The 19,331-nt window shown below is 39.0% G+C and overlaps 2 protein-coding genes across 2 annotated transcripts in view; one reads left to right on the top strand and one right to left on the bottom strand.

The window, feature by feature from the left end:
* Positions 1 to 12,847, bottom strand: part of Tnks (tankyrase) — a 38,018-nt gene extending 25,171 nt beyond the window's left edge. Inside the window, exons 1-9 of the mRNA XM_074108027.1 lie at positions 12,518 to 12,847; positions 10,774 to 10,998; positions 10,065 to 10,160; positions 8,907 to 9,114; positions 6,972 to 7,116; positions 4,368 to 4,476; positions 3,000 to 3,091; positions 1,219 to 1,359; positions 264 to 387 (exon numbers count right to left, since the gene is read on the bottom strand). Coding sequence (XP_073964128.1) covers positions 264 to 387; positions 1,219 to 1,359; positions 3,000 to 3,091; positions 4,368 to 4,476; positions 6,972 to 7,116; positions 8,907 to 9,114; positions 10,065 to 10,160; positions 10,774 to 10,998; positions 12,518 to 12,707 — 1,330 coding nt within the window. The 5' untranslated portion in view covers positions 12,708 to 12,847. The remainder of the gene's footprint in view (positions 1 to 263; positions 388 to 1,218; positions 1,360 to 2,999; positions 3,092 to 4,367; positions 4,477 to 6,971; positions 7,117 to 8,906; positions 9,115 to 10,064; positions 10,161 to 10,773; positions 10,999 to 12,517) is intronic.
* Positions 12,848 to 13,800: 953 nt separating this feature from the next.
* LOC141442885 (uncharacterized) overlaps positions 13,801 to 19,331 on the top strand; it is a 66,579-nt gene continuing 61,048 nt past the window's right edge. The window contains 1 exon segment of the mRNA XM_074108039.1: positions 13,801 to 13,989. The gene's annotated coding sequence lies outside the window, so the exon portion shown is untranslated.

Genomic DNA, 19,331 nt, shown 5'->3' with positions numbered 1-19,331 from the left:
GAAAAACCTTCGGGTTTCGGGGCAAATCGGAAGGATTCGTGTTGTAGAAAATGTCAATTGCAACCCATCACCCCAGTGCTGGTCTCTTTTTCTGGTTTTTCTGTGCATCCATGTCTCAGTTTGTATTATCGAAATCGTTTGTTTACAATTTTAATAAATTGGATAGGCATAACGTAAAAGGGACATATTGCTACATACACAATTCGGTACTGATTCCTATATCCGACTTATGATGATGATGTTGATAAACGATCGATACTCACCGTGCCGCAGAAGTAAGTCCATGGCGTCTAAATGCGAGTGCTCCGTGGCAATATGCAACGGTGTCTGTCCGTCTTTGTTCTTCTCGTTGACGCGGGCGCCTTTTCTTATTAACATCTCCATAACCTTGGAAAAATAACGTCACAAATTAATAGTAGATTGTACAACAAGAGTATAAAACGAGCACGTCGAGGGTAAAATGGGTTTAATACTCGAGTTTTACACTCTTCTTTTCACTTCGATTGAGAGGAAATTTTGATTGATTTTTAGTTTTACGTAAAATAAAAAATATATAGAAACTTTTTCGTTCGTGGCTGTTGACACCTGATTACCTTGGTCTTAGATGAAGATTTTACTTTATGCACTAAAGCATAAAAAGTCATTTTATGCCGCCTAGATCGAGCATAAACACAAACTTTACGAGCATGAGAAGTGAAAATAATATTTATCACTTTTCATGCTCTTAAAGTACAGACTATGATGATACTTTTTTAAATTAAATACTTACATAAAGTAAAATCTTCGTCTAAGACCAAGGTAATCAGGTGTCAACAGCCGCAAAGAAAAAGGTTTCTATATATTTTTTTAATACTTTTTATTTTATGTAAAACTAAAAATAAATCAATAAAACTAAAAAATTATAATTATATAGCAATGCTTAAAAAACAAAAGGTACCTAGTAAGTAAACAATCGTCTCCACTGTTGCTACGAGTATTTAAATCATTTCCTCTCAATCGAAGTGAAAAGCAGAGCGAAACTCGAATAAAACTCGAGCATTAAACCCATTTTCCCCTCGACGTGTCTATCCACTCTCGCCTTACCGGCTCGGGTGGCTATAACAACGTGTTGGGTAACATGGCTCGTTTTATGCTCTTGTTGTACAATCTACTATTTTTGATCGGGGAGAACCCTGGTCCAGATGAACATCGAAGGCAGTACTACAGAGCAATACTCACCTGTTTACGTTTAGGATAGTCGCTGGCAGCTGCGCAGTGTAAGGGGCGATCTCCTGTCGTTAGGTGCTGGAAGTTGACTAGCGCTTCTGTTGTGGACTCTGTCGCGTCGGTAGAGGGCGCTGGGGACGCGTCGGGGGACGCCTGAGGGGGGTTAAAAAATAGAGGTGTAGGTGTAAAATAATCGCATAATTTTCGAAAGTCATAATATTTGTTTGTCATAATTTTTGTTTGTTATAATTTTTGTTTGTCATAACTTTTCCTCGTTGAAATAGTTATTTTTTAAATGTCACCCTGTAGAACTGAAGTTGGAGGTTAGGATTATTATGTAACAGTTCTGAATAATGCATGGATTCACAGGAAAAAGATTTATGACAAACAATAACTTAACAATAATAATAATTAGTCGATTTTTAGGAGAAAAATTGTAAAGATGCTTGTTATTAATTATAATGACCCGGATAACTTGTACTTGTAGTGTCTACTCTTGTGTCTGATATCCTGTCAATCGTTCAAAGGTTAACTGGAAGAGATCCCTTTAAGGGATAAGTTCGCCTTTGTACATCTTATTATCCTGTGTTATGTTATTTTCATGTGTGTTATGTACAATAAAGAGTTTTACAATACAATACAATACAATACAATAACTTACGTCTTAAATCGAGTTTAGCTCGACGTGTTTCGGGCTAATCCGTAGCCCTTCGTCTCCGGAGCAACGCGACTCAGCGGCTGCTGCAACACGCGCACTGCAGCCGAAGGGCTACGGATTAGCCCGAAACATGTCGAGCTAAACTCGATTTAAGACGTGAGTTATCCGGGTCATTATAATTAATATGAGTGAGTCTCACGGTAGTTTCATGTTTAAAAAAGATGCTTGTTATTTAATCACGCAATATTTAACGGCTCGACAGATTTGTATGAAATTTAGTAGACAGTTTATAACCTGGATTATAGGCATAGGGCAAAGTATAGACATGGGGATACTTTTTAATCCCGGTATTTGACAACTCCTTAATTTGCCATATCTTAATATTATTCTGAAAATATAGATATACAGATGGTGTTTAGCGAAGAAAAAAATTAAATCGGTTGCAAATTGGATTTATAGTGATTTTTTGAAAAATCTGTATACCTGTCTTTCTCAAACGCTTTTCTCTATGCAACAAGTATGGCGGTACTGGCGTGTGACGTCACATGCCAGTATGTCTTTCTCTTTCTAATCTTGAATTTCAAACCTTTATAACTTTGTTATTTGTAAAGGTAGCTTAAAAATTGTTTCTCTATTCGATAACCCGTGTGGTGTCGGGTTAGAATTACACCTCTCCATTTCTTCCGTGGATGTCGTAAGAGGCGACTGAGGATATAGGTTAAGGTATACCGTAGGCGACAGGCTAGCAACCTGTCACTATTGTACCGTTTTTGTCAAACTTAAAACCTAAAATTGCTAAAAGTGGCTCCGGAGCGGTAACGTTTCGTGTGCTCTGCCTACCCCATTTGGGAATACAGGCGTGATGTTTGTGTGTTTGTGTGTGTATTCGATAACAGGCATTGTGAATTTTTAATTTATAAAACATATACAAAATAGTCAAATACCGTATTAAAAGAATTCATCGCAGGCAAAAACGCGGGTAACAGCTAGTAGGTTAACATTGTAACCAATGCAGGCATAGTTTGAGCGCATTGATTTTAACTAGTTAGGTTAATTTTGGCACGGTTCACACTCGCGCTGTGATGATGATCCCACACCTGAGCATGAAACGGGTCACTGTGACGCCAGTACTCACAGGGGGGTTGCTGACAGCCGACAGCTGCTTTTTGACGCGCGCCGGCTCGGCCAATCGGCACGCTTCTAGCAAACAGTGCCCGCGGTATTCGACTGAAAAAACATGACAATAAAACATTTATACAGGGCGAACTAACGAACGAACCAAAGCAATAGGCGGTTGTGTTGCTCTGATGACGAACTCTGGTTGAGTTCGAAACGGGTAGTGTTTGGGGTCGTGTGGTCTTACACCATTCAGGAGGAGCTGGATGAACACATATATTTTTACATATATTTAATAAGGTTAGTAAGGTCTGTCTTCCTTTATTAACCTTTTTCCACGCCCCACTAATTTAGATACGCTGCCACAAATTAAATCATAGTTTTATGTTGTTTACACGTGAGGGTTTAATTTAATAACCAGCTAAGTGCGAGCCGCACTCGCGCACGAAGGGTTCCGTACCATCTATACAACATTCATTAGACATTAGCAAAAACGGCAAGAAAATCTCGTTTGTTGCATGGGAGCCCCCCTTAAATATTTATTTTATTTTTAGTATTTGTTGTTATAGCGTAACCTGAGATTTCTTTTTAACATAATCTGTGAGAATTTCAATTAACTATCACGGTTCATGAGATACAGCCTGTTGACAGACGGACAGACGGACGGACAGCGAAGTCTTAATAATAGAGTTTCCGTTTTTACCATTTGGGTCATCATCATCATCCCAGCCTATATACGTCCCACTGCTGGGCACAGGCCTCCTCTCAGAACAAGAGGGCTTGGGCCATAGTTCCCATGCGGGCCCAGTGCGGATTGGGAACTTCGCACGCGCCATTGAATCGCTTCGCAGGTTCGTGCAGGTTTCCTCACCATGTTTCCCTTCACCGCAAAGCTCGTGGTAAATTTCAAATGTAATTCCGCACATGAATTTCGAAAAACTCAGAGGTGCGAGCCGGGGTTTGAACTCAACTTCAACTTCAACCTTTTGCTTAACGGCAACCGGTCGCTTTAGGTTAGCAACCATTACTGCCAATGACACCTGACAGCAGCAAAGTATACATGTGTCTGACCGGTTAATAAAGAATTTATTGAATCAGGCGTTACTTTGCGGAGGTCCATATCAATGAACTAAAAGAAATTATTTTAGTTCGGTTAATAAAGGTTTTTCGGTTTGAACTCACGACCCTCTACTTGAGAGGCGATAGGTCAAACCACTAGGCCACCACGGCTTCATACGGAACCCTAAAAAGGAATAATATTTTTACCGACTTCAATTCATTTTGTACCATATTGTAAATTTGGCAAGGTGGAATATTTGTGTACATTGATGTGGTCGCTATATGCACTATGTCTGGAAAAGTGTTACATTTTAATTTTGATACATACACGCCAATCGCTCTTGCAGTTCCCTGGTGGGTGCGACGTCGAGGGCTGACTTCCCGTGGCAGTTCAGGAGGGTCGGATCCGCGCCTTCGCTCAGCAGCAGCGAACACACCTGGTAAAAACATTTTTTTTTTTATTCTACTGGATGGCAAACGAGCAAATTGGTCTCCTGATGGTAAGAGATCACCACCGCCCATAGACACCTGCAACACCAGGGGATTGCAGATGCGTTGCCAACCTAGAGTGACAAGAAAAATTGCATTCATACATTTAAAAAATTTAATGAAAATTTGCACTTTAAAGTTGAATATTTCGCAAACCAATCACTGAATCGAAAAATCGTCTTAGCAAACCCCTAATAGTTTTAAAATACCTATCCAACGATACCCCACACTATAGAGTTGGATGAGAAAAAAACACCCCCACTTTACGTCTATGGGAGGTACCCTAAAAAATTTTTTTTATTTTTTTATTGTACCATTTTGTCGGCATAGTTTACATATACATCCGTGCAAAATGACAGCTTTCTAGCATTGATAGTTCCTGAGCAAAGCCGCGGACGGACAGACAGCCAGACAGACAGACATGGCGAAACTATAAGGGTTCCGTTTTTGCCATTTTGGCTCCGGAACCCTAAAAAATGAGGCTGGCAACACTTGCTGTACACTGATTAAACGATGTTGATACTTAGATATTATTTAAATTTTCCAGATATTAAATTATACTCTGGACTCTTCAAGCTGCATCAAAATGCATGTAGTAATGTGTGGAATTTGATGCACTTTAGGAGTCCCTTGGTAAATTTTATGACCTTTGTCAGTGTTTGAATTTTTGGACCATTTTGACCATTTCAATTCTAACATAATCTTATAACATTTTGCATTTTGAGGATGGTAGGAGATTGAATTAAACAAAAAAAAATATTTATTACTTATTTAAGTAGCAGAAGTATCAAAATTATCTAAGCCGGGCTATAATGACAATATGTCAATTTTGACAGTCTCAAAAATGATACCAGATTAAAGTTTCGTAAAAAATGCGCGGACAGCTTTCGCTGGCCAGAGTCTAGTCACAGTATAACAAGTTTCCCTACAGTAATCCGACGGAGACGTCTAGACAGAGCAATCGTGCGGGCGTGAGGGGTGAGACGCGGGTGGGAGGAGCCCCAGCTGCATACTTCGCCGTTCTTAGTAGCTTGGGACAAGTCTTCTAGGGCTATCGCTTTTTTTAACATTTTTTCTAATAAAATTTATTATGGTGCATACGACATGTACTGTGAGTGCGTGCAAATCATCATCTCGCATAAATAAGGAACTAAGATTTCATCTATTTACATAATTATACTTATTTATTTTTCATGTAATTAAATTCAATAACAGGAACTTTAAGTCCGTTAAGTCTAGAAACCGAAAGTATTTATCGGTTACTAATCTATGAAAGTATATTCTGGAGAAAAAAAAGTTTTTTATTTCAAAAATGGTATAATTTTGATACTTCTTACCCCTAGTAAGTATGCCACCCCTAATACATTTTGTTTTATATAATTTCGCAATACCAATATGTACCGAAAAAAGCCGTGGTGGCCTAGTGGTTTGACCTATCGCCTCTCAAACAGAGGGTCGTGGGTTCAAACCCCGGCTCGCACCTCTGAGTTTTTCCAAATTCATGTGCGGAATTACATTTGAAATTTACCACGAGCTTTGCGGTGAAGGAAAACATCGTGAGGAAACCTGCACAAACCTGCGAAGCAATTCAATGGTGCGTGTGAAGTTCCCAATCCGCACTGGGCCCGCGTGGGAACTATAGCCCAAGCCCTCTTGTTCTGAGAGGAGGCCTGTGCCCAGCAGTGGGACGTATATAGGCTAGGATGATGGATGATGATGATGAATATGCACCGATTCGTAAAAGACATCTACCTTCCAATTTTTAAATTTGTGACAACCCTTCCTTACTTGCGTAAATACCTATACAGGCTGCGGTGTCGCTCAACTTCAAAGGCGTCGGCCTACTGTAGGGAATAGTAGATTATTGTCGTGGCCTGGAAGTAGCCAATTGCTGGCTGAGTATGAGTATTAAACGGACGAGCTTGCGAGTCCGTTTAACTAATACGAAGCCAGCAATTGCTATTCCAGCCGAGACTAATATAAAGTTTTTCTCAAAAATGATGAAAAAAATGATTCTGAAATAGACTAACCTTTTTCTCAAAATATATCATAACATTTAATTTTATTCCAATTATTTTTCTTATGCTTTCCCGCCCTTTTTCATTAAAAATAAACTGCAGGTGTATTTTTCCACCGAAAACACCACAAGCTGTTTCAGACCCAATAAAAAAGTCCGAAGTTCCAACAAAATATGTGTATCTGATTTGGCTGTATACGACTTGTGCCAACATTTCCATGGCCCTTTTAACTTTAAAAAAAAATTGTGACTCATTGCAGGCGCGCTAATTTATTATTGTCGTTGCGCGCCTGCAATCTTTTTAACTTTTTAATTTTTCGCTGACCATAAACTATGCACTTCACCTTCTGATATGTATAGAATAATGTCAACTTTAACGGACATTTTTGAGAAAAACTTGTTATACTGTGGTCTAGCACTTCTCACCTCTAATCTCGCCTTGCTGGCGGCCTCATGTAGCGGCGTAAACGCCCACAGATCCGTTGCGTTGACGTCGGCGCCGGCGCGGACGAGCAACTCGGTCACCTCATAGTGCCCGTACGAACACGCGTTGTGGAGTGGCACCAGGCCGCTGGGACAAAGACCATAAGTTAATTTTTTTTTTTATTCGACTGGATGGCAAACGAGCAAGTGGGTCTCCTGATGGTAAGATAACACCACCGCCCATAGACAACTGCAACACCAGGGTATTGCAGATGCGTTGCCAACCTAGAGGCCTAAGGTGGGATACCTCAAGTGCCAGTAATTTCACCGGCTGTCTTACTCTCCACGCCGAAACACAACAGTGCAAGCACTGCTGCTTCACGGCAGGATAAGCGAGCAAGATGGTGGTAGCAATCCGGGCGGACCTTGCACAAGGTCCTACCACCTGCAAAGTTAACAATAAGCAAGTTAACAATAAGCTGCCGTGAAGCAGCAGTGCTTGCACTGTTGTGTTTCGGCGTGGGGAGTAAGACAGCCGGTGAAATTACTGGCACTTGAGGTATCCCATCTTAGGCCTCTAGGTTGGCAACGCATCTGCAATACCCCTGGTGTTGCAGATGTTTATGGCGGTGGTGATCTCTTACCATCAGGAGACCCACTTGCTCGTTGCCATCCAGTCGAATAAAAAAAAAAAAAAAAAAAAAAAGCTAACATAAGTTATTAAGAGCGTTTATACCTGCTGATCGGGCGTTGCATTTTTGTTACTTTTTCTCGATTATTCCATAAAAATTGAATGGAAATTAAAAATGTGGTCTGATATAACTGTTCTTAATGTATAAGTTAATGTGTCTGCTTCAATAATTATTCGTGATAGACTTTTTTATTCTTTAAAAATGAACAAATGTTTATTAACGGTTTTTAAAGAAAATAAAAGTCTTCTACGAATAATTATTGCAGTAGACACATTAAGTTATATATTGAAGAGTAGGCACTATCAGACCACCATTAAATTTTTATGGAAAAATCCAGAAAAACTAACAAAAATGCAACGTTGCCAGCTCAACAGGTATAAGCGCTCCTAAAATTAAAACCACTATTGGATCTGTGCACGACGTCAGCGCCACCTAGCGTCCGCAACTTTGTTGGCTCTGAGTCTCTGACGTTTTGAAATTTCATCGCGACTTTGTGACAAAATTAAAACCTATTAGGTATTGTTCTACAACACAAAATTACTGTGATAAGTGATTTTGGTGGACAAAGGGTTGTGAATTCATATTTGATCATTAAAATTAAAATGAGCTAAGTAAAAAAATATTCAAAAAGTGTGTTTTATTTTGGTTATGGCAGGGTTTGTTTACTTCATGTTTAGTTGTACTTTTATTGTAAAACAAAACGATAAAGCTACTTTAATGGTTTAAGTTTTTGTTAAGGCACTTGTCCCACCGCCGACGATGAGCGAGAAGCGAGCAGAGCGAGTAACTAGAAACGAGTGGGCGAGCAGTGAAAAGCGAGTGTTCGAGCACGACGGGCGATTACTCGCTCCACTCGCTCGAGCCGGGCGGCCGCCAAGCTAACAGCGCTGAGCGAGTATCGCTGAGCTAGTTTTATAGCTCTTGTCGCTGCGACAAAAGATGTAAAGCGAGTTCTCGCCGGCAGTGTGAACCGCCAGCGATCAACTATTAATATATATGTCTCTTTTACTCACACAGGATCTTATATCTTTTGTTCGTTTCTTGAGCGAGAAAATAGTCGATAGCCAATCGTTTCCTCGCCGGCGGTGAGACAACTGCCTAATGACAGATATGACAGAGCTTACATTATTTCTACTTTTGGCTACTATGAGCTCTGCGATAGATTTCATTGCCCCCACCTAGTACTTCGCACCCAGCGAATATATAATCCCGGGTCAGTTTTATGAAAAAAAAAATGCGGCCTTACCCCTTATCCTTGGCATGGGTATCAGCCCCCCTCAGCAGCAGCAGCCGCACGGCCCTGGCGCGGTTGTAGCCGGCGGCCAGATGCAGCGGCGTGGAGCGGCGACCGTCCCCCGCGTGCACGTTCACGTTCAGAGGCGTCAGCAACGCCGCTAGACGCTCGTCGGCGCCCGACCGAGCTGCCTCTAGGACTTCTGTGGCGCAATATTCCCCTGGAGACCAATTAAATCTATTTATTTATTTATTTATTAAGCCTCTTTATTCAGATGCAAACATACAAAATACTTAAATCGTAATACATATTTTCTTTCCCCCATTCAGTCTTCAGCATCTGTGTGCCTGTTGGCAAAGGCCTCCCCCAGCAGTCTCCAATCCCTCTCGCATGCAGCTACTCTTGCCCATGTTCTGCCAGCCGCTCCAGCTATTTCGTCTTCCCAGCGACGAAATTGCCTACCCTTGTTCCTTTTCCCATCTCTTGGATACCATGCGGTTACAAGTTTGCTCCATTTATCTGGACCTCGCATGACTTGCCCGGCCCACTTCCATTTAGCTTTTTTAATTTTATGAGTCACATCTATCAACCCTGTTTTGGTTCGTAATTCTTCATTTCTTATTTTGTCTATACGTCTCTTGTGCATGATACTTCTCTCCATGGCTCTTTGGCCTATTTCCAGTTTTTTTAAATGTGCTTTTGTTAGTGCCCAAGTTTGACAGCCATAGGTGATTATCGGTAGTATACATACATTAAAAAGTTTACGTTTAATCTTTAAGCTGGTTTTCTTGTTTAATCTCTTAATCTATTACATTTCTACTATTCTAGACTACACTCGACTTCAGAATTAGGCGAACCAACTTGACAGTTACTTTCATTGCACACAAATGTTACCACAGTTACATCAGTGCAATGCGATATTAAAAAAAAAATATCGATGTTAGAAAAAAACTCAATGCGAAATAATAATAAAAGAAATCTTTTATTTGAAATATTTCAAAAAAAAATTGAACTTCGGGAAGGACGCCATCCGCCATTTTGTTTTATTGACATTTCCTGTGTCATTCGATTTAACTGCCATCGGCTTGTTTGGAACTATTTCTGTTGCCATTTAAAACTCAGCATACAAGTAATGGTATGTAAAAATGATGGATATCGGCTTTTACTTACCTGTCAGGACCGGCCGGGTAGCGGAATCTGCCAGGTCCAAAGGGGTCTTTCCTTCTGTGTTCCTGATGTTCGGATCCGCTCCATGTTGGAGCAACGCTGGAATATTAAAACAAACAAATAGAAGACCTTGGACTCTTAACAGAATAGGTTGAGTCGCTCTGAGAATGAACTCTGGTTGAGTATGACACACGTCAGTGTGATAATTGGATTTGTGTGATATGTGTGTAAAGTGTGGAGGTGGAGGTGGACACACATTTGTTGCATATACCTAGCTATCATTAGGTTGTGGGTGAGCAAAGTAATTGTTTTTAATTCAGTTTGTTTAACACTTTCTCCCTGTTTCACCATCCATTTACCGGACAGATAAATGTGATGCCGTCTCTTTTTTTAGACAATGGGTGGTGAAACAGCCCCTTAGGGTGACAAATGGAGTCCTATAACTGTTGCTACGCTGTCCGTCAATCGCAGGGTTGTATCTCAAGAACCATAATCGATAGCAACAAATAGTAAAAGATTATTTCAATTCAATGAAATTGGTAACAAAAAGAAGCGGGGTCTCCGTTTCGTCTCTTCTGTCTGCATTGGATCGCAACGTGTCTATACATTTATTACGAAAACTGATTGAAGCGGCGCCGTGACAGCGACGCGCCCCCGACCCACGTATCTGTGTGGCTTGCGCCTTAGGATGGTATGCCTCAACCAAACCCACCTATACAGACATCAACCTTCCCCTTAGCAGCGGCCTCGTGCAGCGGCGTGTAGCCCCAGTTATCCCTCGCCGCGGGCGCCGCGCCGGCCGCCAGCAGCGCCCGCACCACGTCCGCGTGCCCGAACGAGCACGCGTTGTGTAACGGCTGGAGCCCGCCGTCGTCGCGGGCCTGGAGCGCCGCGCCCGCCGCTATCAGGAGCTCGACTACTTCGCGACGGCCGTACCCTGAAATTTCATTTTGTTTTTATTTAAATGAACATTATATCTAATCAATGACCACAAAAAAGATGGGTCGATGACTTATTGGGTTGCTGGCAGAACTTGGAATAGGATAGCGAGAAACAGACATGAATGGAGAGAGTTAAAAGGAGCCCTTTGCCTAATGGCAACCAAACTCTACAAAGGATATTTTTTGTCTTTGTCATAGTGTGACATTACTCCCGCAACAGCGTTCAGCCGAAAAGATACATATTTTTTTTTAGCCTTGTCAAAATTATTCTCTTGCTGCTGCTGTCCAACTGTTGGCATTCTGCAGAACTAACCGCAACCCTGTAATCGTAACTGACATTGGCCCAAGCCCTGGGAAGCCAAGGGGAATAATAATAAGAGCAAAGCGCAAATAATGGAATTCTAAAACAATACTCAATTCTGGAAAAGTCTTAACACATTGATGGACACTACTTTCAATTAAACATTGTTAACCTTTTGAACACCACAGTCGGCCACAAACGACAAAAAAAAATTTGAAAATCGCTCCATATGCGCCATGTAATGCCGACATAGCGCCTATGGCACGATTTTCAGCTGTCGCATTTTGCCAACCGTGGCGGTCAAAGGGTTAAGCCTTATATTGGATGCCTTAAAAAAATATATAATTAAAAAAAAATCTAATCAATATTCTTATCTATATTACCTTATATGAGTAATTCTTGTATTTACTAGCTATGCCTGCGACTCTGCATAGAACTCATTTATTGCTATCCCGCAGGAACAATATACCAAGTCATCTAAATTGGTTCAGCGGTTTAGACATAATGAGGTTACAAACAAACAGACAAACTTTTACATTTATAATATTAGAGTTCTGAGAGGATGCCATAACTCCACAGTGGGACATTAGAGGCTGGGATGATGATGATAATAATGAATTTAAAGAAGTAATGGAATGAAAAAATAAAACTAAAATTCTATCAAAAAACTGCATCAAAATAGGTTGATCCATTTGGGAACTATGACGCCACAGACGGACACAGACACATGAAACATATAAATTGAATTCGGGTTAAAATTACATGTTTTTATGAAGTTATCTAGCATCCAAATTAATGACTAAGATGAACCAATTAGAAACAAATTATAACACTTTTAAAAGAAACAAAGAAAACAAAAACACTCATCATTAATCCAATTAAGGTCTATACCCTCAATAATGACGTACCAGTGGGTATGAGGACGTACATAAACAAAACAATTACAATTATGTTATTCAATCTTTACTTCCTACCACGAAATTTCTATCACCAAATTCGTGTTAGAAACCTCATAACAAGAAGCAGTTAGCGCTAAATTACCGTCTAACAATAGTCTCGGACCACATAAAGCACGAAATTCAGTGCAATCATCACCGTAACTAATTATGCAATGGTCAAAATTTACAGCTCCACTGCCTGAACTCCTTTCACTTGTTTCGAAGCGATTTTAACGACAATAACACAAACAAACTTTGATTTTTCATAGTAAATACCTGCAGCGAAGTGCAGCGGAGTTGATTTTCTACCAGCTGTGTCCCTGGCATTCACTGTTTGAGGTGTTATTAACTTTTTAACACGAGCAGAATCGCCAGTTTTGCAAGCCTCGAATAATTCGCGAAGTGGATCTGTGGGCGCTGGCAGCGTGTCCAGCGTCGAACCGAGTATAGAACGACGGCTCGACATGTTGATCACACGTTGCACATTTAGTTCCGCATTCACAGTTCTTTTACACTGCCATTTTCGCTAATTTATCGAATAAAAACACGTATTTTACTACAGCTGCCAAGTTCTTTGCTTATTTTTTTTTTGACAACTACAGTTTCGTGTTGCTAGGTAAGGTGTTAAAATTTTGCGACATTACATTTCGTTTCGTAACTGGACGAATGTAATAGTATTTCAAGTCTGTGGGTATACCTAGTGCCATCCACGAAGACGCGTGATTTTGTCCATTTTGTTACGAAAATTATTAGGAAAACAGTGTAACAAAACGGACACATATCCATACAATATTTTGGGGACACATCTGGAGACCCTGTTTTTCAGCTCGGAATCATGGACGTCGTACCTAATTTTTAAAAGGATGAGCCGGTTTTAATGTGCTTATATTATATATGCTACTCGGAAAGTTAGTTAATTTCCTGTGCAGTTATACGATTCGGACTGATCTGATTAGAATGAGTACCCTAAGAGAGGGTGGCAAAACTTACGTGTTAGTTCGAATAATTAAGTATAGGTCTGTGGTTACATCGCATTAATGTTGATTTTATTTGCTTAGTGGGATGAGTGATTTTTTTCCAAGATTTAGGGTATTTCTTAACCTATGGCACCACCGGCCATAGATATTAATAATCATTTTTTTACTTTAATTAAGCACGATGCTTTTATTGTTAAAACATACAGCCCTGGTATTTAATTGTGTTAGAGTAAAATGAAGAACCATTAAAGTTCCAGTAATGAAATGACTAGATAGATCTGCGTTCCGAAACTCAACGAACATGCTTTTTAATATTAAGACAATTGTATGAATAAAAAAAAAATAACGACGTTGTTCCCTCATCGAACATAACGACATAATTATAATGTCTAGCTCATCAAAAGTTTGTTATTTAAGCTATAACTTTAAGTATCTTTCTTGCAGAAAAAAAGGCTATAATTATGTGGCGCGATTATAATACAAAAAGAAGGAAATTTGAAGTCTAAATAATCTACATAAAATGAAACGTTACTGTCGTGCTCTATCGCTCTATCTTGTCTATTTAAACTTAGTTGACGAAATCAAAATGGCGTCTTTCACGGGATAACGCATATCCGCCGCACACTGGACTTAATTTTTTATTATCGTGGATGTGACTAATACAAGTGAAAAGTTTATTAAGTGAACAATTAAATTGTGCTAAACTGTTCAAGTGCCTGAAAAATAATTACTGGAGTTTCATATCATCGTTACACACTAATATTTGCAAAGGTATGTCTCCTTTCACCTATCTTATTTAGTGATTTGCGATAAATTAACGTGTTGCAAGTAGGATAAACATTGAGACAATGTTAATTATGTCATTGGCTGTTTACGGGTATTTAATTTGGTGCGGGCCGGAAACTGCGTTCTTTAGTTCAGTAGGTGAATCGGTGGAACAGGTTTTTTGTCGTTTTCGAGGACGCAAGTCTTGCTAGGCGAGGCCGGATCGTCATTTCACATGAATGGTTCATTCTGGTCGTGCCCGCGCCTCCGTCCGTTTACTTTGACTATTTGCGGTACAAATATCAGTGGTAAACGTGTACTTAATTCAATTAGTCTTGAGGACATCCCTCGCTGCGTTTTCTCCTCGTATAATGCAGTATTCGAGTGCAATTTCTCTACTGGATTGCAGTGTAGTGTGTGCTTTGACTACAAATTTGCGTTCAGGATGATCTGGTTCGCGCCCGAAGGTAATATTAATGTTTACTAGTGGCTGAGCGGTCAGTTATAGGTACCGTCAGAGTGAAATTGACGATTAAATTTAGCTGTTTTTAGCGCAACTTATTCGTAAATACAGTATTTGTGCTATGATTGTGGCTATTTTATTACAAGCTTTTATAATCTGATATAAACATAACAAGGTTCAAACTTTTAGTAATCCTTGTTGTTTTCAAATAGGATCTATGCAGGGGTCATGTCATGACTGTCAAAAACATAAATTGATCTCCAGTTTATTTCATGAAATTTAGCAAGGAAACTGCTTCCTTGTGTTTATTTGGGATAATGTAACTTTATATTATTGAAGGAACCTTTACAATTGGTTCAAGAATCCCTGATATCATCCCCTACATGCATACATAGAAATGTAATTTATTTCCTGGTTATCTTATCAAAATGCTGAACTAACTTGCCTAATATTACTTTGACATTTAATTTTTTTGGTGGTTTTGTCAGCACTATGCATCAATTCTATCTAAATAAAATTGTTTCCCACTAGAAAAACTAAGATAATGATTCCAAAATCTAATAAAAATAAAAATAAAACATGATTTGTTTTATAAAATCTGATTTTCTTGGTTAAAATGAAATAATCATATATTTTTGGCAACCCTGGTATTGTATTAGATAAGAAATGTTAGAAATAATCATGCTTATTTCTATTCCATTTACTAATTAAATATCATTTAGTCATATCTCTTTTTGAGTATTATTTAATATTTAATTAAAAGTATATTACAGATTGATTTACAAGAGCTGGCACAAATGGATTGAACAAAAGTAATGTCACTTAGAAATATTTGCAACAACACACAGATACTTTCATTCACTCATTCAATCCATTTGTGCCAGCTCTTTTGAATCAACCTGTATACATATTAGCTGGCAAATTCTAAAAGTTACTATTATCCTTGTAGATATATTAATATTCATGAATATTAAATTATTCAACCAGAACAAGTGAAATGTTGTAACAGCTCGTAATATTTTCAAACAGTGTTCGGTGTCATTAAAATTTAAAGTGGCCCAGTTACAATAATAAGCTACATTTAAATTAAAAACTGGCTAATGTGTGTTTAACACTAATGCCCTAGCTTACGCACCTCTTTTTTTTCCAAGGCTAAAATGCACCTGTGTGACTATGCTAGCCTCATTGGGAGACGCGATGGCCACATTCATAAAACACTTCTCCTGCTGTAATCAATATATATAAATTAAAGTTGTGTTAGTTACACCATACATACCAGGCAACTAACTTAACATGTTCCCTGAACCATCACTGCTGTGTGAGATTTGCCAGAAGGTAGAAGACTTGTCCCATTTGCATGATATTCCTTCTCTTATCCAAGGAGCGTCCAGTGGGTACAGCTTCAAGCGCAAGCTGAAGGATTACTTATTGGCGCTCCAAAAATCCCTTCACTAAACCAGCACCAGTATGCCATCCTGTTGTTTTTGAACAACTTATCTGTCCCTTGTTTTTCATCATCATCATCCCAGCCTATATACGTCCCACTGCTGGGCACAGGCCTCCTCTCAGAACATGAGGGCTTGGGCTATAGTTCCCACGCGGGCCCAGTGCGGAGTGCCCTTGTTTTTACTTACGGTTTATTGTAATTTATTTTTTTATTTCTTGTTTATAATACAATACAATGACTCTTTATTGTGCACCAGAAATAGTAAGCGATACAGAAAACAGATACACAGAGAGAAAATTACAAGACAACTAAATCACAACTAAATCCACACAACACTTAATAATATATTTTATTTCTTAATTTTAGTTACACATGGATAAGTTTACTATATTTATGTATCATTCTGTGAAGGTTCTGACAGAATATCAGCGCTGCAGGCGTCTAACGCCTCAGCATTATGCTGAGTCAGCGGCCGTTTCACTTTTGCGCTTTTGCATTTCATTTCTTTCTTGTTTTCTTTGTGTTTGCTGTTTATTTTTTGTATAGATTTTGTTGTGTTTGTGTGTCTGTGTATGTGAATAAATGTCTTCTTTCTTTCTATTTTTTGTTGGAATGTGTTCGGAACTTAGACTTGAAGAGTTCTTGGGGGTTTGGGTTTCGTACACAATGGCCAGGTCTATTGTGGGCTCTGTCTGACAAATCCATTTGCATATACTTCTTTGATGTCCCTTTTGTAGGGCACTGAGCGATCACCCATGCCGCTGACATGATCACCTGGAGTCGAAGCCTAAACAAAAATAAGATAAAAAAAACATGCCCAAGTTAGCGGACTAAGAATACTACCAAGAATATATTGATTATAAATCGCTCATCCAGTAGAATAATGACATATTTACAAGAAAATAAGTTTTAGATTTTTAAATTTATGGTTTGATATTGATATACGTCACAAAGCAATTGTGTCTATGTTCTGTTGTATGAGCGAAATATGCAATGTGTCATGTGTTAATTCCATAAATATATATAGTGACATGTGTTCTACTAATTATTTGCCTTATTTAGGTTTAGTAATGTGTGTACGTAATTGTGGCGACTCCAAGGTCGAATTTATATTGTTTTGTTTTATTATTAGTATTATCAAGCCTTTATTGCAGTAATAATACAGGTTTTATTAGTAGGGATGCAAGGTGCATATAAATTTGACTTATTATTGATATTTACATATAGTCAAAATACCACAAACAAGACTTTCACGCTAAACACACGAGTAATATTTACCTCGACGTTTCGACCGCATTACAGGTATCTACTCGTCATTAGGTGCCTACTCGTGACCATGACCACTGTAATGTGGTTGAAACGTCGAGGTAAATATTACTCGTGACTGTGTTTTAGTATTTTGACTATGAGTGAAAATCGCGAAAGTTTAAAATGTTTTATTATTGATATTTATCGGTTTTTCGTTATATTTTTGCATTCGTAGGTAAACAGAAATGGATGAGTGGTTGAGGAGCTTAATGTAAATCCATTTTCTATCCCGCCGGAAATTCCAAAAATCTCTTCCCACTGCACCTGCCTAGTACCAAGTCTCTATTATAAATAATAGCTTTTCTAACTTCGTATCTTGCCGTCCCGCTTACGTTAATTCATTTAATATGAGAGTGAGAGGGACGGTACGATACGAATTTCGATTTTCGAATTTCGTAGTAGCCCCCCCTGGTCAGTTAAATAAAAATCCCTTCTATGCTTTATGCCACGGGAATTTCGAAAATTCCTGTTTTAATTACCAGCTTAACAAATTGGCAAATTCTGAAAAACTCTGAGTCGCGAGCCACTGGTTTGAACGCAGGATGTATTCCTTGAGCGCCCATGGATCAAACCACTAGGCTGCGTATAGGTGTCATGTAAAGGCAACTAATTCTCACGCGAAACCTTATCTCGTGTCTCGCTCTATTTGTTTTGGGTTGCGAAGAAAGAGACACCTGTCTCACCTGGCCCTGTGCACAGCTAACAACAGTTAGGGCACTTTAAAGTAAAACGCATTCATTATTTTCCACAAATGGGTACTTCTATCGTTTTAACCGCTATCACTTTCCCGTGACCTACAGCTAGCATAACATTTTAAACAAACTGAAATTATAATTAATATACAAAAATCCGCTAGTTATCGGTCATTTCTTCAATATCTGTGACAGGATACTGGTAGCGGCTGAGACGCTAGTCTAGTAGAACTACCAAAGAGAAGGACGAGGTAATACGCACAGCACGCGTCTGACACTTTTGTTAAAATTGGTAGCATTTCTACACCACACAAAAATAAACACTTCTTCAATATCTGTGACAGGTTACTGATAGCGGTTGAGACGCTTGTCTAGTTGAACTACCAAAGAGAAGGACGAAGTAATACGTATACGTACAGCACGCGTCTGACACTTTTGTCAAAGTTTGTACCATTTCTACACTGCACAAAAATAAAAGCGTTACGTCAACGTAAAACACGCGCACAACTAAACAAACTAAACATTTACCATAACAAGTCTATATTTATTAAAAAATAACTAATCTACGAGTAAACCTAAAGTAACCTTATAATATTTTTTTAATTTATAGTAGTTTTAAAAAATACAGAGATTTCATCCTCCGTTTCGACACTCAAATTCGGTCATTGATTCTTGAGTAGAATCAGTGCAAAAAAATTCGTTTAATACTCCGGATTAATTTAAAGACACCTGGTTTATATGCGGCCGCAGCGTTTTTTCGACGTGTGAAGTGAACTAGCTGTGACCGTGCTAATCTGTACGCTGTACGTACATACGTCTCACGTGACGATAAGCGGTTAATCTCAAGTATAAGATCTGTTATCGCTTACCTGATAATAGATAGCCGCAGTTCCATGGTACCTCTGGTTATGGTGACCTATTTGATCGTAAAATTAAACAATGTGTCACTAATGCAGTCGAAATTCTCGAATTACATGATGCGCTTGTTAACTTCAGGTCGGCGGCGGGAATTCGCTAATTAAAGCATGTGATAATAACATTCCCTGAATTTGGCAACCGGTACAGTCGAGTTCATAAACTTGTGAGCAAGAATTTGATCAATAATATCTGAACACGCTTCTACGCCGTTAACAATAGAGTCGTGTTCAGATATTTTTGATCATAATTTTGCTCATAAGTTTATGAACTCGACTGTACTCTTATTGAGAAACCATATTTGCCAGCGTCGTGTCATTCGTAGACGTTCTTTAACAATTTCGACAGATTTCATTTCAATCTTGATATTTTATATTTGATATTCTATGACTTTAATTATTCTTATAGTTTGAGTCGCCAGCCAAAAAGGTGAAGAACCGCTGATTTAATTCGTCTGTCTTCTTTTTACCGACGGACATCCAGATGGGGGAGCGTCTTCGCCCTCCCACACGAAGCTTCGCTT

The sequence above is a fragment of the Choristoneura fumiferana genome, chromosome 26 (genome assembly GCF_025370935.1).
Source record: "Choristoneura fumiferana chromosome 26, NRCan_CFum_1, whole genome shotgun sequence".
In the NCBI taxonomy this organism is placed as follows: domain Eukaryota; kingdom Metazoa; phylum Arthropoda; class Insecta; order Lepidoptera; family Tortricidae; genus Choristoneura; species Choristoneura fumiferana.
The sequence above is the reverse complement of the archived record's forward strand: the minus strand, read 5'-3'. Positions and strand labels throughout refer to the sequence as shown.